Raw genomic sequence first — 23904 nt, 5'->3', positions numbered from 1 at the left:
TCTTTTGAGTGTGGTTGAAAGATGGAAAACAGGACAGTTTTTACAGCTTTAAAAGCAGGTGCTGCCCACCTTGCTGGCTTTGGGGACAACAGAGAAGGTGCACACAAGAATGTGCTGCAAGTGAGAGCAAGGATTAAAACCTTCCACTCACTTTGCTGTTTTTCAGTCGATAAGCTCAGAGCAAACTGTGCAGGAAGGACCAGCAAGGTTAGGAGCTGGTAGCTTTTCTTCCCTTTGACATTGCTGTGACCTGCTGGTGGTCAAGGTGTGCTGCTCTGAGCTATGCCAAATATTTTCACCACAGCTCTGCAGCACTTTAGCCTGACCTGGCCTAGCCTGTACTGTGGAACAGCTATGACTGCCCATTATGGCTTGGCACTTCATGTGGCTAAAGTATAATTTATCTAGTCCAGGTTTAGTTGCTGGCTAAAGTCAGGACTGTATGTTCCTGGGATCATCCCAGGAGCAGAGGAGCAGGCTCAGCAGCTCGCTGCAGAGGCTGTGGAAGCGGGGCAAGGAGAAGGCCTGGTCCCTGTGAGCGGTGGGGTCGTGGCCATACATATGTCTGTCGCTTCATCAGCTCCCAGCTGGCACAAAAACAGCCCAAATCCTGCAAAAGACCCAGGGTTCTCTGCCTCCTGCACGCCATTGAGTTTGCTATCCTGGTCTTAGAGTGAAAAGCAAAACTACTAAAGCATCTTGTTAACGAGCTTCCCTTTCTCTCTGACAGGAAGCCTAGAGGGGAGGGGAAAAAGTGTCGGAAGGTCTATGGGATGGAGAACAGAGATATGTGGTGCACTGCCTGCCGATGGAAGAAAGCCTGCCAAAGGTTCATCGACTAACGATTGAAATTATGCAGACAATTTGGGGAGGGGGAGGACAACAGCAGAACCAGATTGCTGCAGCTGCACTGTATCACTTCCCATTTTCCCCTCCAGTGATGTGGTGTTGGGGGTTTTGGTTTTTTGGGGTGGTTTTGAGTTTTTTTGGTTGGGGTTTTTTGGTTGTTTTTTTTTTTTTTTAGAGCTTTGTATTTCAAAATGAAGCACTTGTAGCCAAGGAGAAGCACTAACTAAAACCTGTGTGGAGCAATAGAGGAAAAAAAAAAAAAAACAGCAAAGCCAAGACCACACAACAAAATCTGTCTCAGTAGGTTTGGAAACCAGAGCAGCTATTAGTGTTCTTCTGTAAAGAAAAGGAAAAAGTTGATTATTTTGCTAACTCTGAGCTGCTTGCTCCCTAGGATCATTTTTAACCATTTCAGTCTCTGCTGTGAACATCTGTATTTGCTAAACTGAACAATTTTTCTTTTCCTGAAACGAAGATCTCTTTTTGAAAGCTTTCTAATAAACACTTTAGAGTCATATAAGCTACAGTTTTCTCAACAAAAGCTGTACTAAGACTGGAGACTGCTAAATAATTCTCCTGATACAAATGATCATGATTATATTTTTGAAAAGGGGACGTGGGGAAGAGTTGGGATTTTCATTTGTTTGTTTATAGGAGAAAAGCAAAGTCTGATTTTGCAAGAAGGACAAGCAGCATTCCAGGAAGATGTTTAAACGAGGCACAGACCAGTGGAGTGGAACAAAGTAATTTAAGTACCAAATTGGATTTTGATCCTCTGGAGGAAGAAGAGCAGCAATGGCAAGTCACCAGCAGATACTGTCACGAGAAGTTTGAGAGAAGAAATCGGTGATGCTTGATTGAAACCCACAAGAATACAAGGGGGCTCCAGTAGCTTTTCTTACTATTCTCCCCTTTCTGAGGGGGGGTGAACAGTTGGACCAGCACAGCTGTTGCTGCAGGAGGCCTGTGAAGAACTCGTAAATGCAGCCACTAGGATTATATGTAGTACCTAATTCAGGGACACGATCCAGCCCAGCAGTTCTGCTTTTGCTTCCCTTTCTCTTATTTGAGAGATTGTTGTTAAGATAATGGTTTGTTCAGCTTTTACTTTGAAAGCTACTAAGATTGATTTGAAGCAAAAAATTGGTAGAGAGAAGAAAATACCCCCTTCCCACAACATTATCTCAGAAAAAGAAGTACAACAGCAAAGGAGCAACATATTTGTGGTAAAAGACCATTTCTTAACTCATTTTGATATATGAATTAACAAGTTTCTCTACTTGCAGTACTTGGATTGATTTGGGTACTTCAGTTTCTCTGTCCATTAGGAAGTATACACTGGAATGCGGCAGCCTGGTGTTCTGTGTCCACTTGTATAAAATCCTGTTAATTAATGATTATTTCAATGAAAAAATAAAGGAAGGATTTACTAGGAAATGAATGTATATGGCGAAATACTTGCCTGTTAAAGAAAACAAGACACCTTAAAAAAATCAAAGACACAGAAGCAAAACTTTGTCTATTAATAGAGGCATGAAGGGCCACAAATGCCCAGGTTATTTTTTTTCATAGCATTTGAACTAACTGAAATTAGACCAAATCTTTTTCTACTTTTTTTTTTTTTGATTGTCTAAGCTGGCTCATTCTCACAACAGGACTTTTAAGTATCTAAACAACTTTCTAAAATCTGGTCCAAAGTTCACTTGATAGCTTTATTAAGTGTGCAGCACTGCTTGTGTCTGTGTAAAAGCACAAAATAACAATGCAGTTGTTTGGAATACACACCGTGGATTCCATAAGGTAATACTGAAAAGAAGAAGCTATAATAGGAGCTACTGAAGGTTATCATCTGATTCTCTGTGAACAAGTTAATTGGGCAATCAGGTGCCTAATTTGAGCATGCTATTTCTGCAGTTATTTACAAATTGTGTAATTTACATGCACAAGTGGCAAGATACGCTTGCATGCATGCAATTACTTGATTTTTTTGCCCAATTGTGTTCTCTAAGTCATTAAAAAAAAAAAGACTCTGAAATCCAGTAAGACCCTTAGATATATACACGAGTGTTTATAAGTATTTTTGTATGTGTGTATATGTATATACGTGTAAAACTATATATATTATATAGTTTTATATGTGTATATAAAATCTGAAATGACCAGGGAGAAGAAAGATTGTTTTCTTTACAAATAGAACAAAAAAGACACTAAGAGTCAGTGGAGATACATAGACACTGTATTATCTTCTTTCCTCTTAGTAAAACGTGGGTTTTCTTTATGTGTTGTATTTTTTCAATTTCCAGAGTAAAATACCTCATAGTAATTCATAGACATTTTATCTTCAAACACTGGGCTTGCTGATGGTGTACTTACTTTGATAGAACTTTAAAAATTTGGGACTTTCCCAAGATACTCCTGCCAATTTGTTCCCTGCCTCCCATTTTTACAAGCACTCCAAGACTATAAAGCATTCCGTAATTAATTTGACTGTTGTTGGACTAACAGTATTTGCCTATATATTTGTTGTTCACCTCCTTTTTGCTTTGGAGGATTTTTTTGAAAATAATGTATCGGATTGTATATGATTTCTGTAATGTCATGGCATTGTGAGCACCTTTCCCAAGGGCACTTTACAGATTATTGTAATAAGATTTTTCTTTATAAATTTCTGCACAGAAGAATGGTTTTGTTGCCAGACCAGATTGCCCTCTGATACAAATTGGGTATGGATTACATAAGGGACTAAAGCCACAAACCATTAAAACAGGAGAGAAAGATGGTGTTAACAAGGCAGAGAACAGAAGGTATTGATAAATCCTGCCAGGACAAAGCTAAATTACCAGTATTTTTACACAACCTTTAATCAGTGCTTTATATTAAATCAGTCTTGGATCTTGTGGCTGTGGCATTTTGATTCATACATAGGCACTTGTCGAGGTACCATGCCTGAACCAAGGCCGGCGATAGCGCGACGGCCCGGCTGCCTGGCCCTGCGCAAAGTGTTCTGCAGTTGCTTTGTGCTTTGAACTCCAATTAATTCATGTTGCACAAGCAGTTCAGCACCTGCTGAGATCCCCTTTGTGATCCTCACACAGCCAGCAAGAACAGAAATGTCAGCAAAGCCTTCCTTCTGCTGGCAGTACTGATCATAGTCTGGAGTAATCTCTTCCATTTTTTCAGTCTCTTGCTTCTGTGTTGCTTTGGGCTGTGTCTCTGTCCTGACTCCTGATTTATCTCACACTTCTGCACCGACTTCTCCAAAACAGTCAGATTTCTTTGATCTCCTGAGGAAGAGCTAGCCTTCAGGCTCTGGTCATTCACTGTCTCTACTACATGCCAGTTCCAGTTTTCAGTTTCTCTGTGGTCTGTGGGAGGTAGGTCATTGTCTCTGGCCCCCCAGAGAAGTCCTGAACATCATGCAGTCTCTATGTGCTAAAGGGATTTGGACGTGGATTTATCTATGTCAAGAGCCAGAACTTGATATAAAAATGTAAGGATCTGTGTTACTGTTAATAGTATTGATGTTGGTAACAAAAATTGCCAACATCAGTATCAGAGTGGAGATAAACTGTATTGATCCCAAATATTCCTTAGGAGTTTCCATGTTAGAACAGAACTATTTCCCAGTTCCCCATCCACCCCATCCCTCAAAAGATCTGGAAAATGAGATAATTTTAGAAGTGGGAAATTTTAATGGCAATTTTTAATGTTGACTGTGCTCCAACTGCTCCTCTATGAGGCTATTGAACATTAAAACTCAGATCATTAGTCATAAAACGGTTTCCACACAAAACAATGTGCCTGATTCTCTAGTGCCTTGCACAAATGCAGCAGGATATACAAGATGCAAAGTGAGTAAAACGTCTTCTGTTCCAATTTGCAAGTTTACACTTTTAACCAATACCAGTCATCACCTAGCATGTACCTGTTGGCAGGTCAGCCCTGCTTGTGTGAATAAGCTGAGCAGAATGCCTGTCTGTCCAGTTACTTTCCCAGATCCTTAGCCTGGTATGAGTGTTAGCTGTCTATCTACAAGTTCCTTGCAGCCATTGGCTATTGCCAACGTCACCATCTTTATTCCTTCTCCCTTTCATTTTTCACAAGAATGACTAGATAAGCAGCACAACAGGAGGCAAAGCTTCAGCCAAAGGCTCTTGTAGAACCTGCATGTTAGATTCCAGCACCGTGCAATGTCCCAGATGTTCTTGGCACTAATTTTATTTCGTCATTCATTCTGATCCAGTACATTGGGATGGTTTTCTATTGGTTGCTGTGGCCTGGGACCAGCTAAAATGGCCCTGTCAAGAATCCGGGACAATCACTGTAAGAATGGCAATACAAAGTGATTTCTTTCGTCTCCTGCCTGTGTATATGTTGGAACATATCTCAGAAACAGAGCATGGAATTAGAGGCTTGCTAGCCATTTGCAGAGATGTTGGAGGTTGCCACTGAGGCTTCCTTCTGTTGGTTCAAAGTTGGAGGCATCTGCTGGAGAAGGTTGTGCTGCACCTTTTCTTAGAAATATTTTGATACAGAAACGCTTGTTAAGTCTCATCTTGATCTTACATTTTATTCAATCTTCCTGTGAGGTGGTAGCACTGGAACTGAGCAGTAAGGAGTTTGGGCTTTAATCTGCATTTGTCAGGATTTTTCTGGTAGATAACCAGGCAGTTGTAAAGTATCATAGTGTAGATTTTATTCTAATGTAAAGTCAGCAGAGTTTTATGGTACCTTTAGAAAATACCTAGAAGGAAGTAATGGGCAGAAATCAAGCTGAGGGTTTAAATACACTCTCTGTCTGCTAGATGGGAGCAGCCTTTCTTTGCATCCATATGGAGCTGGAAAATCTTCAAGATTGCGAAACAGCCGATGTACACCTATACTTGAGAGTGCCCACTTGAACTGCTCGTTCCATCTTGAACTACAGTGCTTTCCCTCTGACCGTGCTCTCACTTCTATCCAAATGCAGGAATTAAGGAGGTGTGTGTCTTCACTTGCAACTTTCTGAGTTTATTCCTCAATATAGAAAACACTCATCATGTTCTTTGTGCTTCACGCAGGCCACTTGTAACAGCAATGCAGAAAGACCCTGCGAACAGAAGTCAGCCTGTTTCTGATGGCACCAGGCAGAAGAAAGTACAGGTTGCTCTGGTGCTTGCTCACACTCACAGCAAGAATTCGTTCAGTTGATGAAATAGAAGGGAATAGATAAATTTATTAACAAGCCAGTGTTCTTGTGGTTTTGGACACAACACCTGTAATGTTTCTCCTCCTGTGTTTGAATCTGAATGTGGGATCTCTAATGCACCCTTGAGGGAAATAAAATGAGCAATGTAAATGCTCTTTCAGCATTAAATCTGAATTCTTTATGTAATTAAAATCTAAAGATGGACTTGAACATTCTAAAATGTTTGAGTGTTGGTATTTACTGTTTGCCAGTCCTCTTAGAGATTCAGGTTTGATTCTGGAGTCCTTATCGTAGTATGTGATACCCAGTATCGATTAGTACGTGATGTGTAATGGCAATGGCCAGATAAACAAAAGTTACTAAAAACTTGTTGTTTGTTAAAAACTGCCTCTGGAAGACAGGAAAAAAGAAAATAGTTAATAGAGATTTCCTCAGGGAATGTGAGAGGGCTGTAAAGGCAGGATGCAAGTTTATTTGAATGGAAGATGGCTAAGAAAATGATTTTTTTTTTTCTATTTTAGGCAAAATTAAAAGAGCAATATTTCACTACTTGAATTCTTAAAATTAGAATGAAGCACTAATCGATGAACATGATCTTAATGCTGTAGCTTAGGAAGTTCCGAATAAAAAAAAATATATAAAAATACAGAAAATTAGCTTGAACCATAACCTAATTTTAATGTAAATCTATACCTTTGTGTAAATCTTTTCAGGATCTACTGTAAATATAAAGGCTTCTTGTCTATAAAGTTGCTTGGTCAAAACATGCTTTGTCTATAATTGAATTACTTCTTACCAAATGACTACAGCAAGCAAAAAAGCAGTATGTTAGCATGATATCCTGGAGAGTTGTGTGTTGCACTTTGCAAAGGGCTAATTCTACATGAACTTAAAACATGTCACTGCATATTTTTTGTTATATCTGCAAAGGTATCAGCTTCAGTAAACCCAAGGTTTTGAGCCGTGCTATCTAGGATTTTGAAATTTTGCAAGTTTTGCAAATTCTCAATTTTGCTTTGTTTTTACCCAGAAAAATGCTATTGGATCCATAATAATTTTTTCCTATCAACCCTTTTTCCTGTGTCCAGGCACTCTGTTTTGCAGCTTCCCAAATGTGTATACTGAAGTGAATAAAAATCAGCATCTTCAGTATTAGGACCTACAAATGTAAATAGCATTTACATCGTATCAGAATTTTTAGTATCAGTGTTTAACTGTGGTAATTAATTCTTAAAATGATGCCAACAAATCTTGCAGGGAGGAGGAGCACATAGTCTATAAATTAGGAAGTATGACTGCACAGATGAAGAACTGCTGGTATTACAAGAATAAAATATAGGCTTCGGTTCATCAGAGCACTCGAGTATGTGTTTACCTCCTCTTGTGGAGTTTCTTGATGAGACTCCTTGTGTTTCTGAAGTTTGGCACACAGTTTTGAGCTCCTCTGAAATCAGGCCTTGGCAAGAGCAGATACTCCTATAGCTTTGTCTGAAATACACACTTTGTGAGACAATCTACCTTTTCCTGGGTTTGTGCAATTTATCTTGTGTTTAGAGGACCAGACAAATTTAGAGAATTCTTTTTTTATTACAATTTTTTGCATTGCAAAAGGGAAGGTAAGAAAGAGACAAGCTCAGCTGTACGTTTCATCATGTGAAAGCATTGGTTAAGTTTGTAAAAGATGTGTATTTGACATCAAGCTCAAAGAAGCTTACTTGATTACATTGAAAAAAAAATGCATGATAAGCAGATTATATTAAATAAATTTCTCTTGTTCCATCTGTATTCCCTGTACACTCAACACTCCTCCAGGCAACTGGAGGCATAGGAGCTCTGAGTATGCAAGGAAATAAATGAGTTTACTTAAAAACTTTAGGAATACTATGTTTTTAAGCCACAAATGATGTTGCCTATGTGTAGTTTTTAGTATTAGAAGAAAATAGACAGTAGCCTTATTAACCAGGTGCAATACTTACAAAGGGCTAAATTAGGGAAACAAGTGATGTGTGTCTGTACATCACTGCAAATGTGCACTCTCTGAAAACTGACTTTTATGGCACTGGGATCTTAATACCTCTCTGAAATGATAATGTTGGTATAATTTTATGACTGTTTATTATACATTATGAAACAGGATTTGGGAATTCCTGAGAACCAAAAGGAGGAGGGGGAAATTGTAAATCACATAGACTAGTGGTATGTTATTTTACATGACAAAAGTAAACTAAAACACCTTTACAAAGCCATACAAATTCTGGATTATTGAAAGAAAAAAAATCTACTCCCCTTGATTACAGAGATAGTTTAGTCTGAAATTTCCTTTGATTTGTTTCTTGCATTTTCTCAAAGGTTTGGGTTTGGTTTTGGGTTTTTTTTTGTATTCTGATGGTGAAAACATTCCTAAATTACCAGTATTTGGCTTAAATGGTATTATTTTGAAAAAAATACTTTTAAAATTGAGTTCTTCATGATACTGTACAGTTTGAATGAGATCATGCAACATGATCTGCTCCAGCTTAAGTAGAGAGTTCATACAAGCAGAAGATTGTAGGAAAAGATTGCACTGAGGATTCATTGCTCAGTCACGAGAAAGATCTGAATGATCAGACTAAAAGCTCCACTCACGTATTTCTTCTCTCTATCTGCACTGCAGGGTTGATGGTAATACAGGCTGCCAAGTACAGTGTATCTGGCTATCTCACCCCTGTTTGGGGTTTTTTTTTTTGCTGATAAATAATGAAATACACATAATCTTCCCGTCTATCTCTCTTCCTGTTTTTGTCTTGTGCTCTGAGTCCAGAATTAGCTGAAAGACAGAAATAATCAGGTCTGTTGAGCAGAGGTTGTTTGGTTCTTTCCCTGTTTGACTGACTTCTAACAAAGGGCCAAAGTACAAACGCAGAGACGTTAGTCAAAAGAGGCTTCTTCCAGTCAGGCAAGACCTGAGGAAAATTGCTCAGATTTGGATCCCAGTATGAGGAAAGTAGTCTTAAGCAGTCAGTTACAGAAGTTCTGTGGTTGATTTTTGGTGTTTGGGGCTTTTTTGGTAAATTACAAGTCTGATAAAAAGTCTTACTGCACAATTAAGAGCAGAATGCAGATCTCATTGTAATGAGCTGAGCCCTTGAAGCAGTACAGGTTTTCTCAGGAGAGTTCCAATTATTCCCGTGAATGATTTCATTGACATGGGCTGCTGACACAGGTAATGGTTGTAGAACAAAGGCACATGGGTTTTCCTCTGTGAGCTTTCTGCTGGAATTGGGAGTGTGAAATTGGGAATCTCCCTTTCTGAGGGCTTGAGAATTGTGCATTCGGCTTTGTGAGAGGGATGGATACAGTGCAGGGCTCTTGAAAGAGTTTCTAGCAATACCAGAGGGGCAGTACTCTGGATGTGTTACTTAGTGACAAATTTAGGAGCTGTTAGGCAGGTGGTATTCAGCCTGTAATTGTCCTACTGATGCCAGCCCCAGGGAGAAGGGGGTTTCTCAGTATGGGATCCAGGCAGCCAGCCTGTGTGAAGTGAGTCACCGCCATAATCTGTGTGATGTTGGCTCAAGTGTTGCCTTGCTGTGTCCAGCTTGAGGGAGGTTGGTTGTCTGCATGCATTCGTGACATGTTCATAGTACAGAACACTCTTTCGAAGAGAATCTCTTTTTCAGTGATTAAAATAAAACTATGGTATAACTTTTTATGTTGCAGAAAGTCACTGAGTAAGCCACAGCATTGTCAGACTTTGAATCAGACATAGTTGTTTCCCCCCTTCCAGAGCCATGCTGCATCTCCTGTGGGGGCTCTCACCGAGCCCTGTAACCTTAACCAAGTTTTTCCCAAAGATTTTCTGGAACGCAGCACTGGGCCCTAAACCAAGTTTGACCCCCAGGTAAAGGAAGCTCTTTCCAACTCTTTCCCAACTCTTAGACTTCCTAAGTTAGTGTTTTATTAGTAGACCTTTATAAAGGGAACATTGCCCCATGACTTTCCTTTGGCATTTCTAACACGGCACCATCCAATGCTGCGTTTGCAAGGAGCCAGACATTATCTTGGTCAGTCATGGGGTTTGGCATTTTTAACATTTAGACCACTGCATTTTGCCTCCCACTGTAGTTCCACAGCAGGTTATGGTGACATAAGCTTGTGCTACTGTTGAAAAAGTTCTTTCTACCCCCAGCAGAGATATTTCCAGAGAGAAGTCTCCTGAGTTGTGCTGGCTTGATCCAGTCCTGTAAGTGTAGGTCTGTATAAAATGCTAGATAGCTTACGGCCTGCTGGGTTTGTGCCTCTGCTCTTTCATGTGGCAGGCATGGTAATACTGTCTTTATCCCACTCTGTCTTGTCTGGAGTCTCATTAAGGACCTGAACTTGCACATACTCCTACAGCAGCAAGCTCAGGAGAGCTCCACTTATGGCTGGAGGCATTGATTTTGATGTGAAATGAAATATATAATGGAAAAGAGAGGAGTTAGATCAATAATTGTACGTGCAATGAGTCTTAAAACTACATCTTAACTGCACCGTGGTTTTGCTAAGCAGATATTGGAGGAACTAAAGGACATGAAAAACAACCTTACTGGACCTTGCTCCTCCCTGGAACCAGTCTGGAATTATTCACAGTAGTCTCAGGACCTGCAAGGTTCATTAAGGGGCTGGGAAGTCATGACCTCTGTAGGTCTCTGGGCTACGGGGAACCGGGATACACTTCTTACCCAGACATGGTAGCAAATAGGAAAGGTCCTCAGCTGCTTTGCTAGTGCAGTTTTTCGTCCTCTTTTTTATTACGGCATCAATTTAATAGTGATGGGAATGCTGGGCAAAAGGTAAAGGGTCATCAGGTAACTGAAGAAAGAGGACCATCAGCATCAATTGCACTGTGGGGTTTTTTAACTCTCTGAAAAAACAAGCATGTTTTCTTGTCCCCTATTATTCATATTATCTCATGTAAGAAAAGTATTTCCATCATAGAAAGGGAGTGAATTTAGCACAGGGTAAGCAACTGTAGGGAACTAAAAACCCAGTTGCCCAGTTTTTATGAGTAGGGGATTTCTAATACATTCTGCTTGCAGTAGACTGCAGTATTTAGATCTACACATCCTTTTATCTTGCTTCAGTCACAAAAGAGCCCACATACATTGTTCTTCCTTTGTTTCCTATCAAATCTTGTTTCAGAGAGTATAAAGTAAATTTCTTTTTTAAAAACCAATTTTTTCTGAATTATTTTTAGAACCAGAACATTTCCTCTTTGACTTCAGTATAAAATTACTGAGCTTTAAGTTGCTCTGCATTGCACTTTATATGTTTTTTTCACTTTCCGGGCCATGTATTTTTGATACACAAAACAGTAAAGGTTTTATTAATCTAGTTTTAACTTGAAATTAACCATGAAACTAAGATGCTTTTATAAAAATGCAAGTTCCATAAAATACAGTAATTAATCTCTTTGGGTCAGAGACATTTTTTAATGATACATGGAGAAATACTATAGCTTCTGAAATTATTTATCATTTTGTAAGTTCAATACATTAATGGATATCACGGTTTAAAGTGGAATGTGAATAAGGAGGAGGCAAAGTTCTAGAGAGTAGATTTCCTTATATGCAAAACCTACATTAGTTTAATTGGTAAGGGTTTAAAAAAATAGCCTTATCTAGTTTAAAGAAGTGTAAAACTGTTTAACAGGCAAGTTTAAAATGCCAGGAGCTCATAGAAGTTTGGAAATGAGTTTAGCAGAAGCAGCCAGGAGCTGTGTTTTTCCCCATGCTGGCACAGCACTGTGCAGTGGGCAGCCTGCGAAGCCCCTGGGCTCTGCAGGGGCTGAACTCATGCTAGTACAAGGCACCCGCTGAAGCTGTAGGAGAGTATGGATTTTCCTGCTTTAAACAGCACCTCTCCAAACCTGCAGGCCCACTGCCAGGTTGGAAATAGTATTTCCATTTGGTTTTTCCTGACTTTGTCCCCACTAGTTTTGGGAACTAGTGTCCTAAAGACAATCCTCTTGTTCCTAAGTGAGTGGATGAACTCGTCTTCCCCCTGGTTTTGGTGTTAAGCTTACAGCACTCACACTATTGCACGTAGTTTATCTTAATTTGTAGATGCCAGTTCCACCATTGTAAACAAAGAATGTCTACTCTGCCCCAGCACAGAATCCTTTTAAATTTTGTGGAGTATGTGGAAAAATAAAGACCAATTTGACTTTCACTTTGACCAAACTCTTTATTCCTCCATCCTTGCAAAAGCTCCTAGTTGGCCACCTCCCAGGAAGCCCAGTTCCTTTTCAGAGGCTGCCAGACATTCTGATCATTTCTACATCCATAGGTAAAAGCTGCTCAAATAGCCTGGGTATAGTTTTCACCTTGGACTGCAAATGTGTCACCTTGCCATTTGTCCTTCCAGGGACCACCGGGAGTCCCTGGAGCAAGGCAAGTGCACTGCCAGTGTTGTGCAAACCTTGTGCTTCGCATCAGTGATAGCTGTGCTGAGGAGAAGCATGGACTGATGGCACCTGTCCATCCTACCAGAGACGTGAGGGCTGCACAGCATGGCTCAGCTCTTGGAATTACAGGGAAAATTAAGCTTAAAACCTTTATAGTAAGCACTGGGTGTCTCTGAAAACTCAGTCCATGTTCAGCTGAGGAACAAGAGCAGTGGCAGGCCCTCTCCAAGGTCGTGCTCTGTCAGCACAAGAAACAGCTCCGTGGCCCAAGTGGTTGCTGTATTTCCATGTATGTTTGAAGGAAGGCTTAGGAAGGAGGACTTGTAGATGCTATTCCTTTGCAGTCTGGTTTGATTCTGCCCTCTGGGGGCAGCCTGTGGGCCGGCGCAGCACATTTAGATCAGGGGCTTCCACTGACAGTGACTTGGACATAGCAAAAAAACTGTTTCTTATAAGAAGCAGATGATTTTATCTTTCTTACAACATCAAAACCACAAAATGCCACCGTGCACACCTTTGTCAAACTCTCACAGTCCCCTGTAGCACCAGCAGCTGGGGAGAACTCGAGAATTCAGAGGACCTTGGCCATAACTCTTCAAAAAGCCTCTGCAGTCCACTGAAAATAATTTAGTGCTGGATCAAAGCCACACAGACTTGGGCCCTCCAAAACTCCTCTGAGAATTTTGCTGTTATTTCGCATTAAAAAAAGTGTTAAAATCTTTGTGTCAGCATATGAGTCAATTCTGCCTGCTGAACCAAGAGTACTTCCAATGGACTTCAGATATCTAGGGAATAATTCTCAGTACAAGTCAGGACACTCCAAACATTTCAGTTGTTTTTCTTAAATTAACATTTGCAAAATTAGCAGTGTGCATAGTAATGCCTAAAAGTCAATGAAAATAATTGAATGACTACTGAATTCCTGATTTGCTAAGCACAAGCTTCTGAGTTTTATTAACACACAAAACCAGCTTTGTACAGAGTAATTTTTAAAAATAGAGAAGGTTTGTTTTTTTCTCAAGTTACTCAAGCAGTTCAGGTAATAAATAATTTGTTTCTGGTCAATGTGTTTTACAGTGAGCAAATCTCATCTTCTTGCACTTCTAATATTCATTGCTTGTATGGAAAAAAAATCTTCACTACTTTTCCATTTCCCAGTGAATGATTGGTTCACTAAGCAACAGGCCATTGCTGTTGCAATTCTTGACTTCAGATTGCAGAATATGCTTAGGTAACTTTAGTCTTGTTCATATGAGTCCTGGTTATCTGATTATTACTTTTTTTCAAGCTTCAAAAATGCTTTTGTGTAGTTTCCATAGATATGGTTGAATAAAAGTTGCAAGGAAGAATCTAAGTCAAATGCTAAGTAAAAATCAAGTATGTGAAACAAACATGAAGATAAAGTATAATGAGCAAAGTCAATCCATTGCTGAATTAAATGTTTATAGAACATGTTGATTAGCAGAAAGTAGTGATCTTTGTTGAAGTTACATTTAGCAGCAGACCACTGTGTTTTAGTGTCACAAGTGACAAAGCAATTTTTCCTCAGAAAAAGTGCAAATGGAAAACAACATTAAAATAGATCGTTTAGACCAAGATTTTTTCAATTTAAGCCCATCCTGCCTGGTACATTACTGTTGTATGTTCAGGGATGCTCAGGACAACAGACATTCCTCATGGGAAGCAGCTAGGTTCCAAGTGTCAACTAAATGAAAGGAAGTGAGCAAACTCATAGGATTTTCTCAGTACTAGCTCAGCTATTGCAAAAAAAGACCAAAAAACCCAAAACAGCAAAAAAGCACTACTCACTACTGAACTAGAATTTCAGCAGTTTAAAAGAACCATGCTTTGATCTAGTTCACGCACCATAGCTAAACCCAGGTTTCTGTTGATTTGCTTGTTTGTCTTATGGGGCTTTTACTTCTTAACGATCCTCAAAGCAGGGTCTATCATTACTGAGATGACCACGGTTGAATAGAAATCTCTTGAAATCCTGAAGTACATGATTAGAGAAACAACAGACTTGAAATGGAAAACTAGTTAAAATTATCCCAAAAAAGCAAAAAGAAAAGTTAATTCTCTTGTTTGGGAAATGCCATTCAGCTACCATTGACTCCCAGGCTGTGTGTTTAACTGACATCATGTAGCTTTGTCAGCTCACATTTTTGTTAAAAGCAGATGGTGAATAAACTACATAGCAAAGGACCTTCCTTTGGTCTTTGTAAATGAATGTATACATACAAACTATGCATTTTCACACAGCTGCATACTGTATCTTCACTCAGTTCAACCTTTCCCCTAGCTTAGAAACCCCCAGACTTTAGGAGCTGAAGGTGCTCCCATCTCCTTTTGCATATATTTGTCTCCTGTCTTGTTTCTTCTCTCCAAAAACCTTAGATGCAGGACAGTGGAATGCTGAGCTGCACAGCCCAAGGAGCAGAGTGGCTGGGGACCTGTGGCCAAGGCAGGGATCTGCCATGCTCTGGGGGACCACTTTGGGCTCCCAGGCCCAGCATGGCCAAAGGCAGAGCCGTGGTATCTGTGCTCCCTGTGCCAGACCTGCTCCGGCCCCAGCACCTCTTGCTCTCTGGCTCGGCATCCTGGGCGCTGGGGCAGCCGAGCAGGACGAGCAGCTGCTCTCACACGGGGTCAGGAGCAGTCTGCAGCCACACTCGGTCCAGCTGAGCCAGGGAGAGGCCACTGCCCCTGGGCTTGCAGACACCATCCTCCCCCTTGGGACAGCCTTTCCAGCCACCCCAGCAGCCCCATTTCCTTCTGACCATCGCTTCCCCACAGTGCCCTGCAGCACTTGTGAGGCAGGGATGGCTCCTCAGGGGTTGTGGTCTCGCTGCTGAGACCTGCTGCCCCAGGTAATGCAGTGCTCAAAATGCTCCGCCCTTCATCCTAATCACTGGTGGACTTCGGGGCTGGGATGTGCAAGGGACGAAGGATCAGAGCTTGGGTTTAGTGTACCTTCTGCTGGAAGGGAGCAGGAAAGATGGCAAATGGATGTCTTGTTCTTGTAGCTGGTATAATTATATAAAGGAAAAAGATACTGCATGCAACATTTCTTACTTAAATTTTGGGTTGTTGCTGTAATGTACATCAGCCCAGTCTACTCAATGAATGAAGTGTGTTTCTTATGCGTTATCCTATAGGAAGAAAGACCAAAAAAGTAGAAGTAATAAGAATATCCTTGCTTTAGAATAAAGCAAGCATGGACTCAACAACGAAGAAAGATTTTGTTTATATGCAAACTGTTGAAATATTTGATAACAGTATGAAGGCAGTCATATTCTTATGTATCCAGAGATTTGCACTCATCTAGGTTATGTTTAATTGAAAAAATATTTTTGCATTATGTATTTGTGTTTGAGGGGCTAAGTCTTTAATTTTATATTCTTTACAAGAATTAGTGTGGCAATTGCGTTTTTCCATTTACTGAGCTACCTGCCCATGCTAGCTGTTCATTTGCATAAAGAATATTTCCACTACTTCAGAGGTTTTTGGATTGTTGGATTGTTGTTTTCAAAGGGAGCCTGCCCCAGAGGGTTCCACAGGGTTGTCCAGTGTGAGTGGGAGGCTCTCTGGAGCAGGGGGTCACCCTTACCAGGACGTGGCCTGGCACTGCAACAGACACACACGGATTCATTGCCCTGCAATCTGCAACTGCCCGGTGGGCCTGGGGTAGCTCCAGCTGCAGTCCCTCAAATCAAAGCTCTGACTGACTCTGTCAGTCCTTCGCTGTCACTTACTATCACAAAGTTAACTTTTTACAACGAGAAAGAGCTTCCAACTCTGGCACTGATGGAAATACTGAATACTTTTAATATATATATATATATATATTTGGAAAGTATTTGAACAAAGTGTTTTGTCTTTTTTTATACAACTTTTAGCCAAATAGAAGAATTCTGATTATTACTTCTGTGGATACCTGTCCACCTGTAAATAAACTCATATATTCAGGTACATGAACCTGAAGAGAAAAAATAATAAAGACTGTTCAGGGGCTATGCGCTTTGCTAGCTCCTGGTTCCTTTGTACATAAGAGGTAACTGTTTAAATGTTGGGTGGGTTTTTTAAATTTACTTGTTGTTCCTCTAAAGAAAGAAGAAGAAAAAAAACTTTTGACTTTGTTTTCTCTTTTCTGAGTTAATACAAAGATTTTCTAACTTTTTACTGCAGAAATGGATAAATACCTGGTGCTAAGTGAACGTGAGTCAAACTGGCCATAGCAGACACACCGGTTAGAATGCACTTTTCCTGTGGCACACAATGTATTTTCTCAGAAGGGACTTTCAAAGGACTGTCAGATGTTTACATTTCTTCTTGTTGCCCCAAATAGTTTTGAATATTCAAATAACTTCCAAAAATAAAGTCATGGTCCATTACTGATGCGACAAATCCTTACATTTAAGTATCTACAACAGCTTTGTACAAATACCATTTTAGAGATAGTTGAAATATTGGGCTTTCATACTTTGTAATGCTTTGATGTGACAATAAATATGCTGTTGCTATCTAGTCTAACCTCATTGTAGACCTGTAACTCCCTGTTTCTGGTTATGTTATGAATTGCACTGGCTTGAATTCAGCCAAATACTGACTGTTCAGCTGAAATATTCCGACTGTTATGATGTCCACGAAACATTAATTAAATGCACTTGTATCTGACTACCATGGAGTATGTCAAATTATTCATGTAATAAATCCCTTGTGTATAACTTTTGTTAGTTGTTTATGTGAACTTCAGTTCTTTCACAGCCATGAATGCCTGTGCATCAACCAAGGACCAGCTGGAGTCAGTGATAACCTTTGCATCGACTTCATTATGAACAGGGTTGATGTTTAGACACTGTCAGCTAAGACACACAGGACCAGGATGTTGAATTCTAAGTTTTGCCCCTGTGAATTTGAAGAGCAGCTTTTAGCTGGTGACTGTGGTTTCCCACTTCCAGGCTCATGCTGCTCTTCCTGATGCATTCTGCAAGCAACGCTTCCCCTGTCTTGCTCTTGCCTGGCAGTCGGGGAGCAGCCTCCCTGTGCACAGCAAGGGACACTCCTGATAGCAAAGGATCGTTTGACCAGGATATGCCTTTGCCATAGTAAAGCTGATGAAGCTACTGCTTGAAACTTGCAAGCGGGACAGGCATTCCTGAAAAAAGGAGTAATTTCTTGGGAAAAAAAAAAAAAAGTGCAAATTAATACCATTTCTGTCCAAATTCTTGACACCCCTTCTAGCTTTGTTAGGTCATATTTAGATTTTCCTTTGGCTAATGCATTCCTACCTACTGCTGCAATGCCAACTCCAATATAAATAGCAAGGCTGTTAAACTTAATGAGTGGTTTAATCACTCTTCTTGTGCTCGCATTTTTCTCCCTTCACTCAGCACCTTCTCACCACACACGTGCGCACTCCCTCACCTTTCCAGCAAAGGAAATCTGTAAACGAACCTATTCTCTGAGCCGGAGGCGGAACAGCTCCGGCCCCGCCCTTCTCCCAACCCCGGTACCGGCACCGGCAGTCGGGCGTGTCCCGGCCGTCCCTCCGCAGCCTGCCCTGATCCAGCGGCTCCCGGGCACTGCTGGGGCGAGCAGCGTTCCTTGTAGCTGCCGGTGGAAGAGCCAGTTGTCTTTGCAGCCCCGTTCCTGCCATGCAGGTACTCAAAGCTGTCTGAGTTTTATCGATAGAGTAGGGGATCCTATGGCTGACTTCTGTAGATACAAAAAGGAAGGGATTTGAAGTCATTTGAAGGAAGCATTTAGGTGATATTTCAGACTAAATTCCACTAATTAAATGCCACTTTAAGAGATGATAATCTCTGCTGTAATTGATGTTTCCAAAGACAGATGGGTTGTCTTCAGAGTTGCAGTTGTCATGCTTTCTACATTAAAGGGATTCCGTTTTAGACAAATTCAATACCTGTGCTTCCCCCGCTCCACTCCTGCACAGGCTTTGTCTCTTTTTGATCCAGTTCTGGACTACGAAATGACTAGCTTAGGTGCATTTGGTTCAGAAATACTTCACAACCTCATGTACTTCCCATAGAAAATTTTGAGACAGAAGGATTCAGTCTCTACCTGCATCAGTAACTTCCTCTTACCTCATTCCTTTTACTAAAATAATTCACTAGATGCAAATTTAGACTTCAAATAATCTTAGCTGCAAGAAAACAATTTTTCTTTAAATGACCTGTACATTTTGTACTTTGCATGCTGCATCATCTTGCTTTATGCCACTACATTTGAGACCTGTTCTCCAAATGTGGCCTTACAGAATCATTATGTTATAACATTACTTCTGATGTGAGTTTCTACTGGAAATCTGTTGCACCAGAAGCAAGTTTTTAGCAATGCAAATGTCGCTTAGAGAACAATAATATTATTTTGGTGCCCTTAACCAAACATACTATTTTCTAGTTTATTTGCTTAAACTGCCATCTTTTTTCTCCCTCTCCCACACACTCATTTCTGTGATGCCAAGAAAAATATTATGTTATAAAAATTGTTTTAAGACTAAGCTACATTTCTCTTTTTGGCTTGCAAAATAAAAAGCAAACATTATGCTAAGATTTATGTTCTGAATTTAACCTTGGAGAGGAAGAAGAATTTGCACCTTCCTGAATTATATTTTGCTTGTTTATCCCCAGATGATACCACCGTGAACAGACACAGCTCTTCTTTTTATTTTTTTTCTTTTAGAAATTCTGGGGAAGAGAAGAGGTTCCAAACACATTTATTTCAACACAAGGAAAATGACAAGGAAATTTCTCATTGCTCTGTCTCAGCTTTGCCTTGTGATCCCTATAGTACAGTCTTGCTCTTAGACAAGACTTCAGTGATTTTTTTTCCAGGTTGTAAAAAGCCAAATGTTATGGATGGTGAGAAAGGGAGGAACCACTACCAAGGACTGGATTAAACCACCAAGGTTGTTTTTAACCAAGCAAAGGCCATAGCTCCAAGTGTCTTGTCTGACTGTGATGATCACTAGTCCACAACACACCCATTTCAGTATTTTTCAGTGAGATGTGAACATTCCCCTTTGGATATTGCCTAAAAGAAAACTTACCCATCCTTCCCAGACTTTCAAACTGTTAGCTTTTGCAGGCTTTTTAGCTTTCCTTCTTAATACTATAAGCAGCATTTTTACATATATATATATATATATATATAAAAAGATACATGTGATAATATATGTGTGTATATATATATAGTGTGTATATATATATATTTCAGAGATGCTTTTCACTAAATTAGTTTTCATAGTGACAGCATGCAGAAAAAGGGAAAAAACGATAAAACAGTCCTTCTTAGGAGAGATGAGAATAAAAACACGTGCAGCCTAAAATTGTATTATATACAACTGTTACCAAAAGCAACGCGGTGCTCACCAGGTTTATTGAAGCAGGTGGGAACTGCACAGTCTCGAGATCGAGACACATTTTTTCCACCCATTCAGTGGAGGTAAAAACTTATCCCGTGCTGACCTCCTGTGGTACGTAAGGAATCTGCAGTCGCCAAAAATAGTAGCCAGCAGTCAACAGCACAGCGAGTTCAGAGAAATACCGATGGGCTGGTCCTCCAGTCCAGGCTGGGAACGCAGGGAACACAAAGAGCACGTCCCAGGACACACATCCCACACGCCTTTAAACTTCGGTGTTTAACTCTCGAGCGCACAAAATCCTACATCTTACCCAACACTTAAACATGGTGAATCAATCAGGTAACAACAGTTCCTAAATTTGAGAAGGATTCATCTAAATTCCTTGCAAAGATATATGAGCAGCTTTAGCTGGGAATCTTGTCCTTCATCCTTGCAGGTCAGAGCTGTGTTTCTATCACCAGTACTGAGTTATCTCACTGTGTACAAGGCACGGAGCATCCCTCTCTCACTACTTGTGGTTGAGAGCATTTGACGAATTAATCTGTGGAAGGCCAAGTCTTTTGTCTCACTTCGGATACTTTGCTGTTGCTCCATTCCCCAGCGGCGCAGTGGACACCACAGCTGTCACAGGGAGGTGATACACATGCTCTACATCTCAATATTCACTCCTCTGAGTGCCTGCTCACATCACTCAAATCACCCATCCCCTTTAGGCTCCAGAGGATCAGAAAATGAGCCAGTAAGTGGGAACCCAAACGTGTTTAACACCATCCCTCAGTGGTGAGCCCATTTAAGGTCACGGGAAGCACACACTACTAGCTCTGCCAGGAGTGACCTGTCAAAGCCTGACGGCTGGGACCAGAACAGGATGATCATACTCTTACCCCACTCTGAATTCCAGTTGCGCTAGGTACCCTTTCATTTTGGTGCACCTATACCTGTCCCACTAGGCCTGCTTCCCAGTCCCTGGGATACACCTCACCTGCTCTCCAGATGATGCAGGGCATTCCCTACCCTCAAAGACACACGGCTCTCACTAACAGTCCCCGTACAAGTGTTCAGTAAAAACTGGGCTCTGAATCCTACCTCAGAAGAGGGAACAAATTTATTCCTGCAGCCTTGCTCTTTTGTCATTGGCAGAAAAAGCACTGTGTATAAAGCAGGCCTTCCCAGTGCTCCCGAAATTGGAGCACACTGAGGATGCCTTCATCTTCCCACACAGCTGGAACTGCTACTCAAACACAAACACCAGAGTCCTTCTAGCTGTAGATCCTGTGCTTTAAAGTCTCACCCCCTCACAGGGAGCAGAGAGAAAGCACCCCCAGAAATCACTGCCAGATATGCTTTTAAGTCTTTTTTAGGCCATCAACACACCTTCTAGCCATTGCAGAGGAGAAACTGGCCCTTTATTTTTGCTTCTCTTATTTCTCCCCTCTTTTGTGCTCTGGTGTCTATCAGCATCACTGCCGTTCCTTCCCGCCGTGCCTGCGGTATGAAGTCAGTGAAGTGGTGACTCACGTAACCAAGTTTAGCCTGAGTTTTTATTCAGGGCTGACCAGGCTTTCTACAGTGCCATAGTGCAGAGATTTCTGTTTGGAGACTCAGATGACATCCTCTTTAGAAAAGGGCTGGTTCCTTCCTTCTGGTCACAGACCTCTTGACCTATGAAATCAAACAGGATACAGAAGAAGGGAAGGAAGGAGGAAGGAAAATGTTTTTTACTCCCGCAGCTTTGGTAAAAATCAGAAATTCTCAAAAATATTTGCAAAATCCCACTCCCAGACTGCTTCTTTCTTGGGTTCTCTTTTCTTTAAATATTTGTGTTTTCTCCCAGAACTGTGGGTGAGGGGTTTTGGCATTTCAGGCTGAACTTAGACCATTTGGCTCACTACATGGGCTGATTTTCTGCGTTCCTCCCCCTGCCAGCTCTGTTGCTTCCCAAAGTGAGGAGCAAAATGAGAAGTACAATCCCTCATTGAAGACGTTTCATATTTAGAACCGGTACCTGATGAAGACGTATCTGCACTGCACTGCTACCAGACATGGAGAGAGGCAGAGTGGGTATGGTGTCAGGGCAGGGGAACTAGAAAGCTATCAGAGGAAAGCAAGATGAAAGTGGAAGGGAAATGAAGTAAGTGGGTGATAAAATAATTCTGTTATATAGCAGCAAGCCAGAAGGATCAAAGGATCTCTTTTATTTGCATTTTATCCTCATTTCTGTTCCTTGCCATTTCCTTCCTCTGCTGCATATTATTATCACCTCTATTATAAAACTTTCTGGTTGCTTGCAATTATCCCCCCTTTAATCTCATGCTAGGCTCTTCCTCTTTGATCCATGCCTTCTTGCCATATGACTGATTGTGTGACTGCTGCGTATATATGTAAAAACATACATTTATTTCAACTTCATTTCCCCATCGTGTCTCCAGTTAAGGTCTCTAAAGTCCAGGCAAAATTGTGTGTCCTTCCAAAATCCTTCCTGCTTACCTCAAGCAGGCTTGATTCAGCTCGCAGTAAAAATGTTGCAAACAGAAAGCTCCTTTTAATGTCTTCATTTTATTTTTGCACAAGTTACAGTTACAATTTTACACAATAAAAGAACACAATCTACAGAGAGGAACACCTGATTATGCTCTTCATGGCAAGGCTAAGCAGAGTTCAATAAAGAGACAAACCTGTCACTGGCAGACCCTCGAGTCTTTCTCTTTTTTTTAACTTCTGAAAAGAACCACCTTCTTTTTCTGTTCACTCCCTTGCCTCCCTCCTACCAGCCTCTCCTGGGGCCACTGCTACCCCCTGCAAACCGGGCTCAGTGGCAGGGCTGAAGCATTCCCTGAGATGACAGGGAGTAGAGCAGAATAGTCGGAAATGTCAGAACAGAGCAGAGTCAGTTGGAAAGTCACTAGGGAAGATGCTGCTTCTCCCAAGGACAAGCCAGTGCTTCCTTCTCTGGGGGGAAGCCGGAGGCAAATGCAGCTGCCCAGCCCAGCCTGGCCCCATCCCTCTGCAGAGGGAGGGCAGCTCCCCACCCACAGCAAGCGCTCTCGCACAGGGCTGACACCAGGCAAGAACACCTGAAGCTGTATCCATCTTTTCTCTCCTTCTCACTGGTTTTAAGTAGTATTTCTTTAGCTGTGGTAAATCCTTTTGAGTGTATGAAACACACTGGCCCTGGATGGCAAGAAATTCTCGTCTTCATTCTTCTTCTCCAAAGAGAACACTGAAGGAACAGCCTGGATTATCTGAAGTAGTCAATTGCATATATGTATTCTATACTTACGAATGTGATAAGGAGTGTCAAAAAATACCAAACTCCACAAAATAGTTAAGCAGCTTATAGCATGAATATTGTTAATTAAACCTCTTGATTTTAAAAGAAACACAAAATATGATGGAAAAATTCTTCTTTCCCTTGTTCACTGAATTCCTGGCAACCGGATACAAATAAGCACCCCGAGAGCTCAGAGGAAAAAAGAGCTGCTGAAAGGAGCCACAGAAAGGAACTAGGAGAGCACCTAAACTGTAATTTTCATCCTGGCCTACACAAATCCTCCATGAAGCAACACATCTTCCAGAAAAATCAAGCTTTTGTTCTCTGTGGCTATAAAGAACATCTGCTCTTCATGTCCTCCAGAGTACCAGCCCCATGTTGTCCTCACTATCCCCTTCCTTGTGAAAAGGAGAGCTATTTGAAATTCTAAAAAAGCAACAAGTGATTTCATTTTATTTTCCTTCACGTGAGTTTTTTGCTAATAAGCACTGAACAAAGCATCTGCAGAGATGAGAGTGACAAAATGCATTTAAATTTTTTAGCTTTAAGCTCTTGCACATGCAGTACTGTCTCTCTGGAATTAAATGGGACTGTGGTTGTTTCTAATACTGCTCTGTATTCAAAGAAACCCGTTAGTAGTAACACAAGATGCAGCACCTCATTGTTTCATTTCTTAGATCACAACATGACCTTGAACATGTTTCCACTGCCCACCTCACAGGCTACTCTGCAGACACACAAAGGATTTGCATATTATTGAGTTAGAAAAGAGGCTCAGGATG

At 41.0% G+C, this 23904-nt stretch overlaps 1 protein-coding gene across 6 annotated transcripts in view; it reads left to right on the top strand.

Moving 5' to 3' along the window:
- ZNF704 (zinc finger protein 704) overlaps positions 1 to 17196 on the top strand; it is a 104930-nt gene extending 87734 nt beyond the window's left edge. The window contains exons 9-11 of one of the 6 annotated variants that reach the window (XR_006017460.1): positions 731 to 829; positions 1504 to 2075; positions 16653 to 17196. Coding sequence is in view for 2 of the 6 variants with exons in the window: in XM_042036455.1 (XP_041892389.1) it covers positions 731 to 842 (112 nt within the window). In the remaining 4 variants the exon portion in view is untranslated. Of the gene's footprint in view, positions 1 to 730 lie in introns of all 6 variants that reach the window. The other 5 variants (XR_006017459.1, XR_006017458.1, XR_006017457.1 and 2 more) reach the window with 5 other exon arrangements.
- The last annotated feature ends 6708 nt before the right edge of the window (positions 17197 to 23904 follow it).

Source organism: Corvus kubaryi, unplaced genomic scaffold, assembly GCF_017639235.1.
Source record: "Corvus kubaryi isolate FWS band 111438036 unplaced genomic scaffold, C.kubaryi_AGA036_p1.0 37385, whole genome shotgun sequence".
Lineage (NCBI taxonomy): Eukaryota > Metazoa > Chordata > Aves > Passeriformes > Corvidae > Corvus > Corvus kubaryi.
This window is presented reverse-complemented; position numbering and strand designations above follow the sequence as displayed.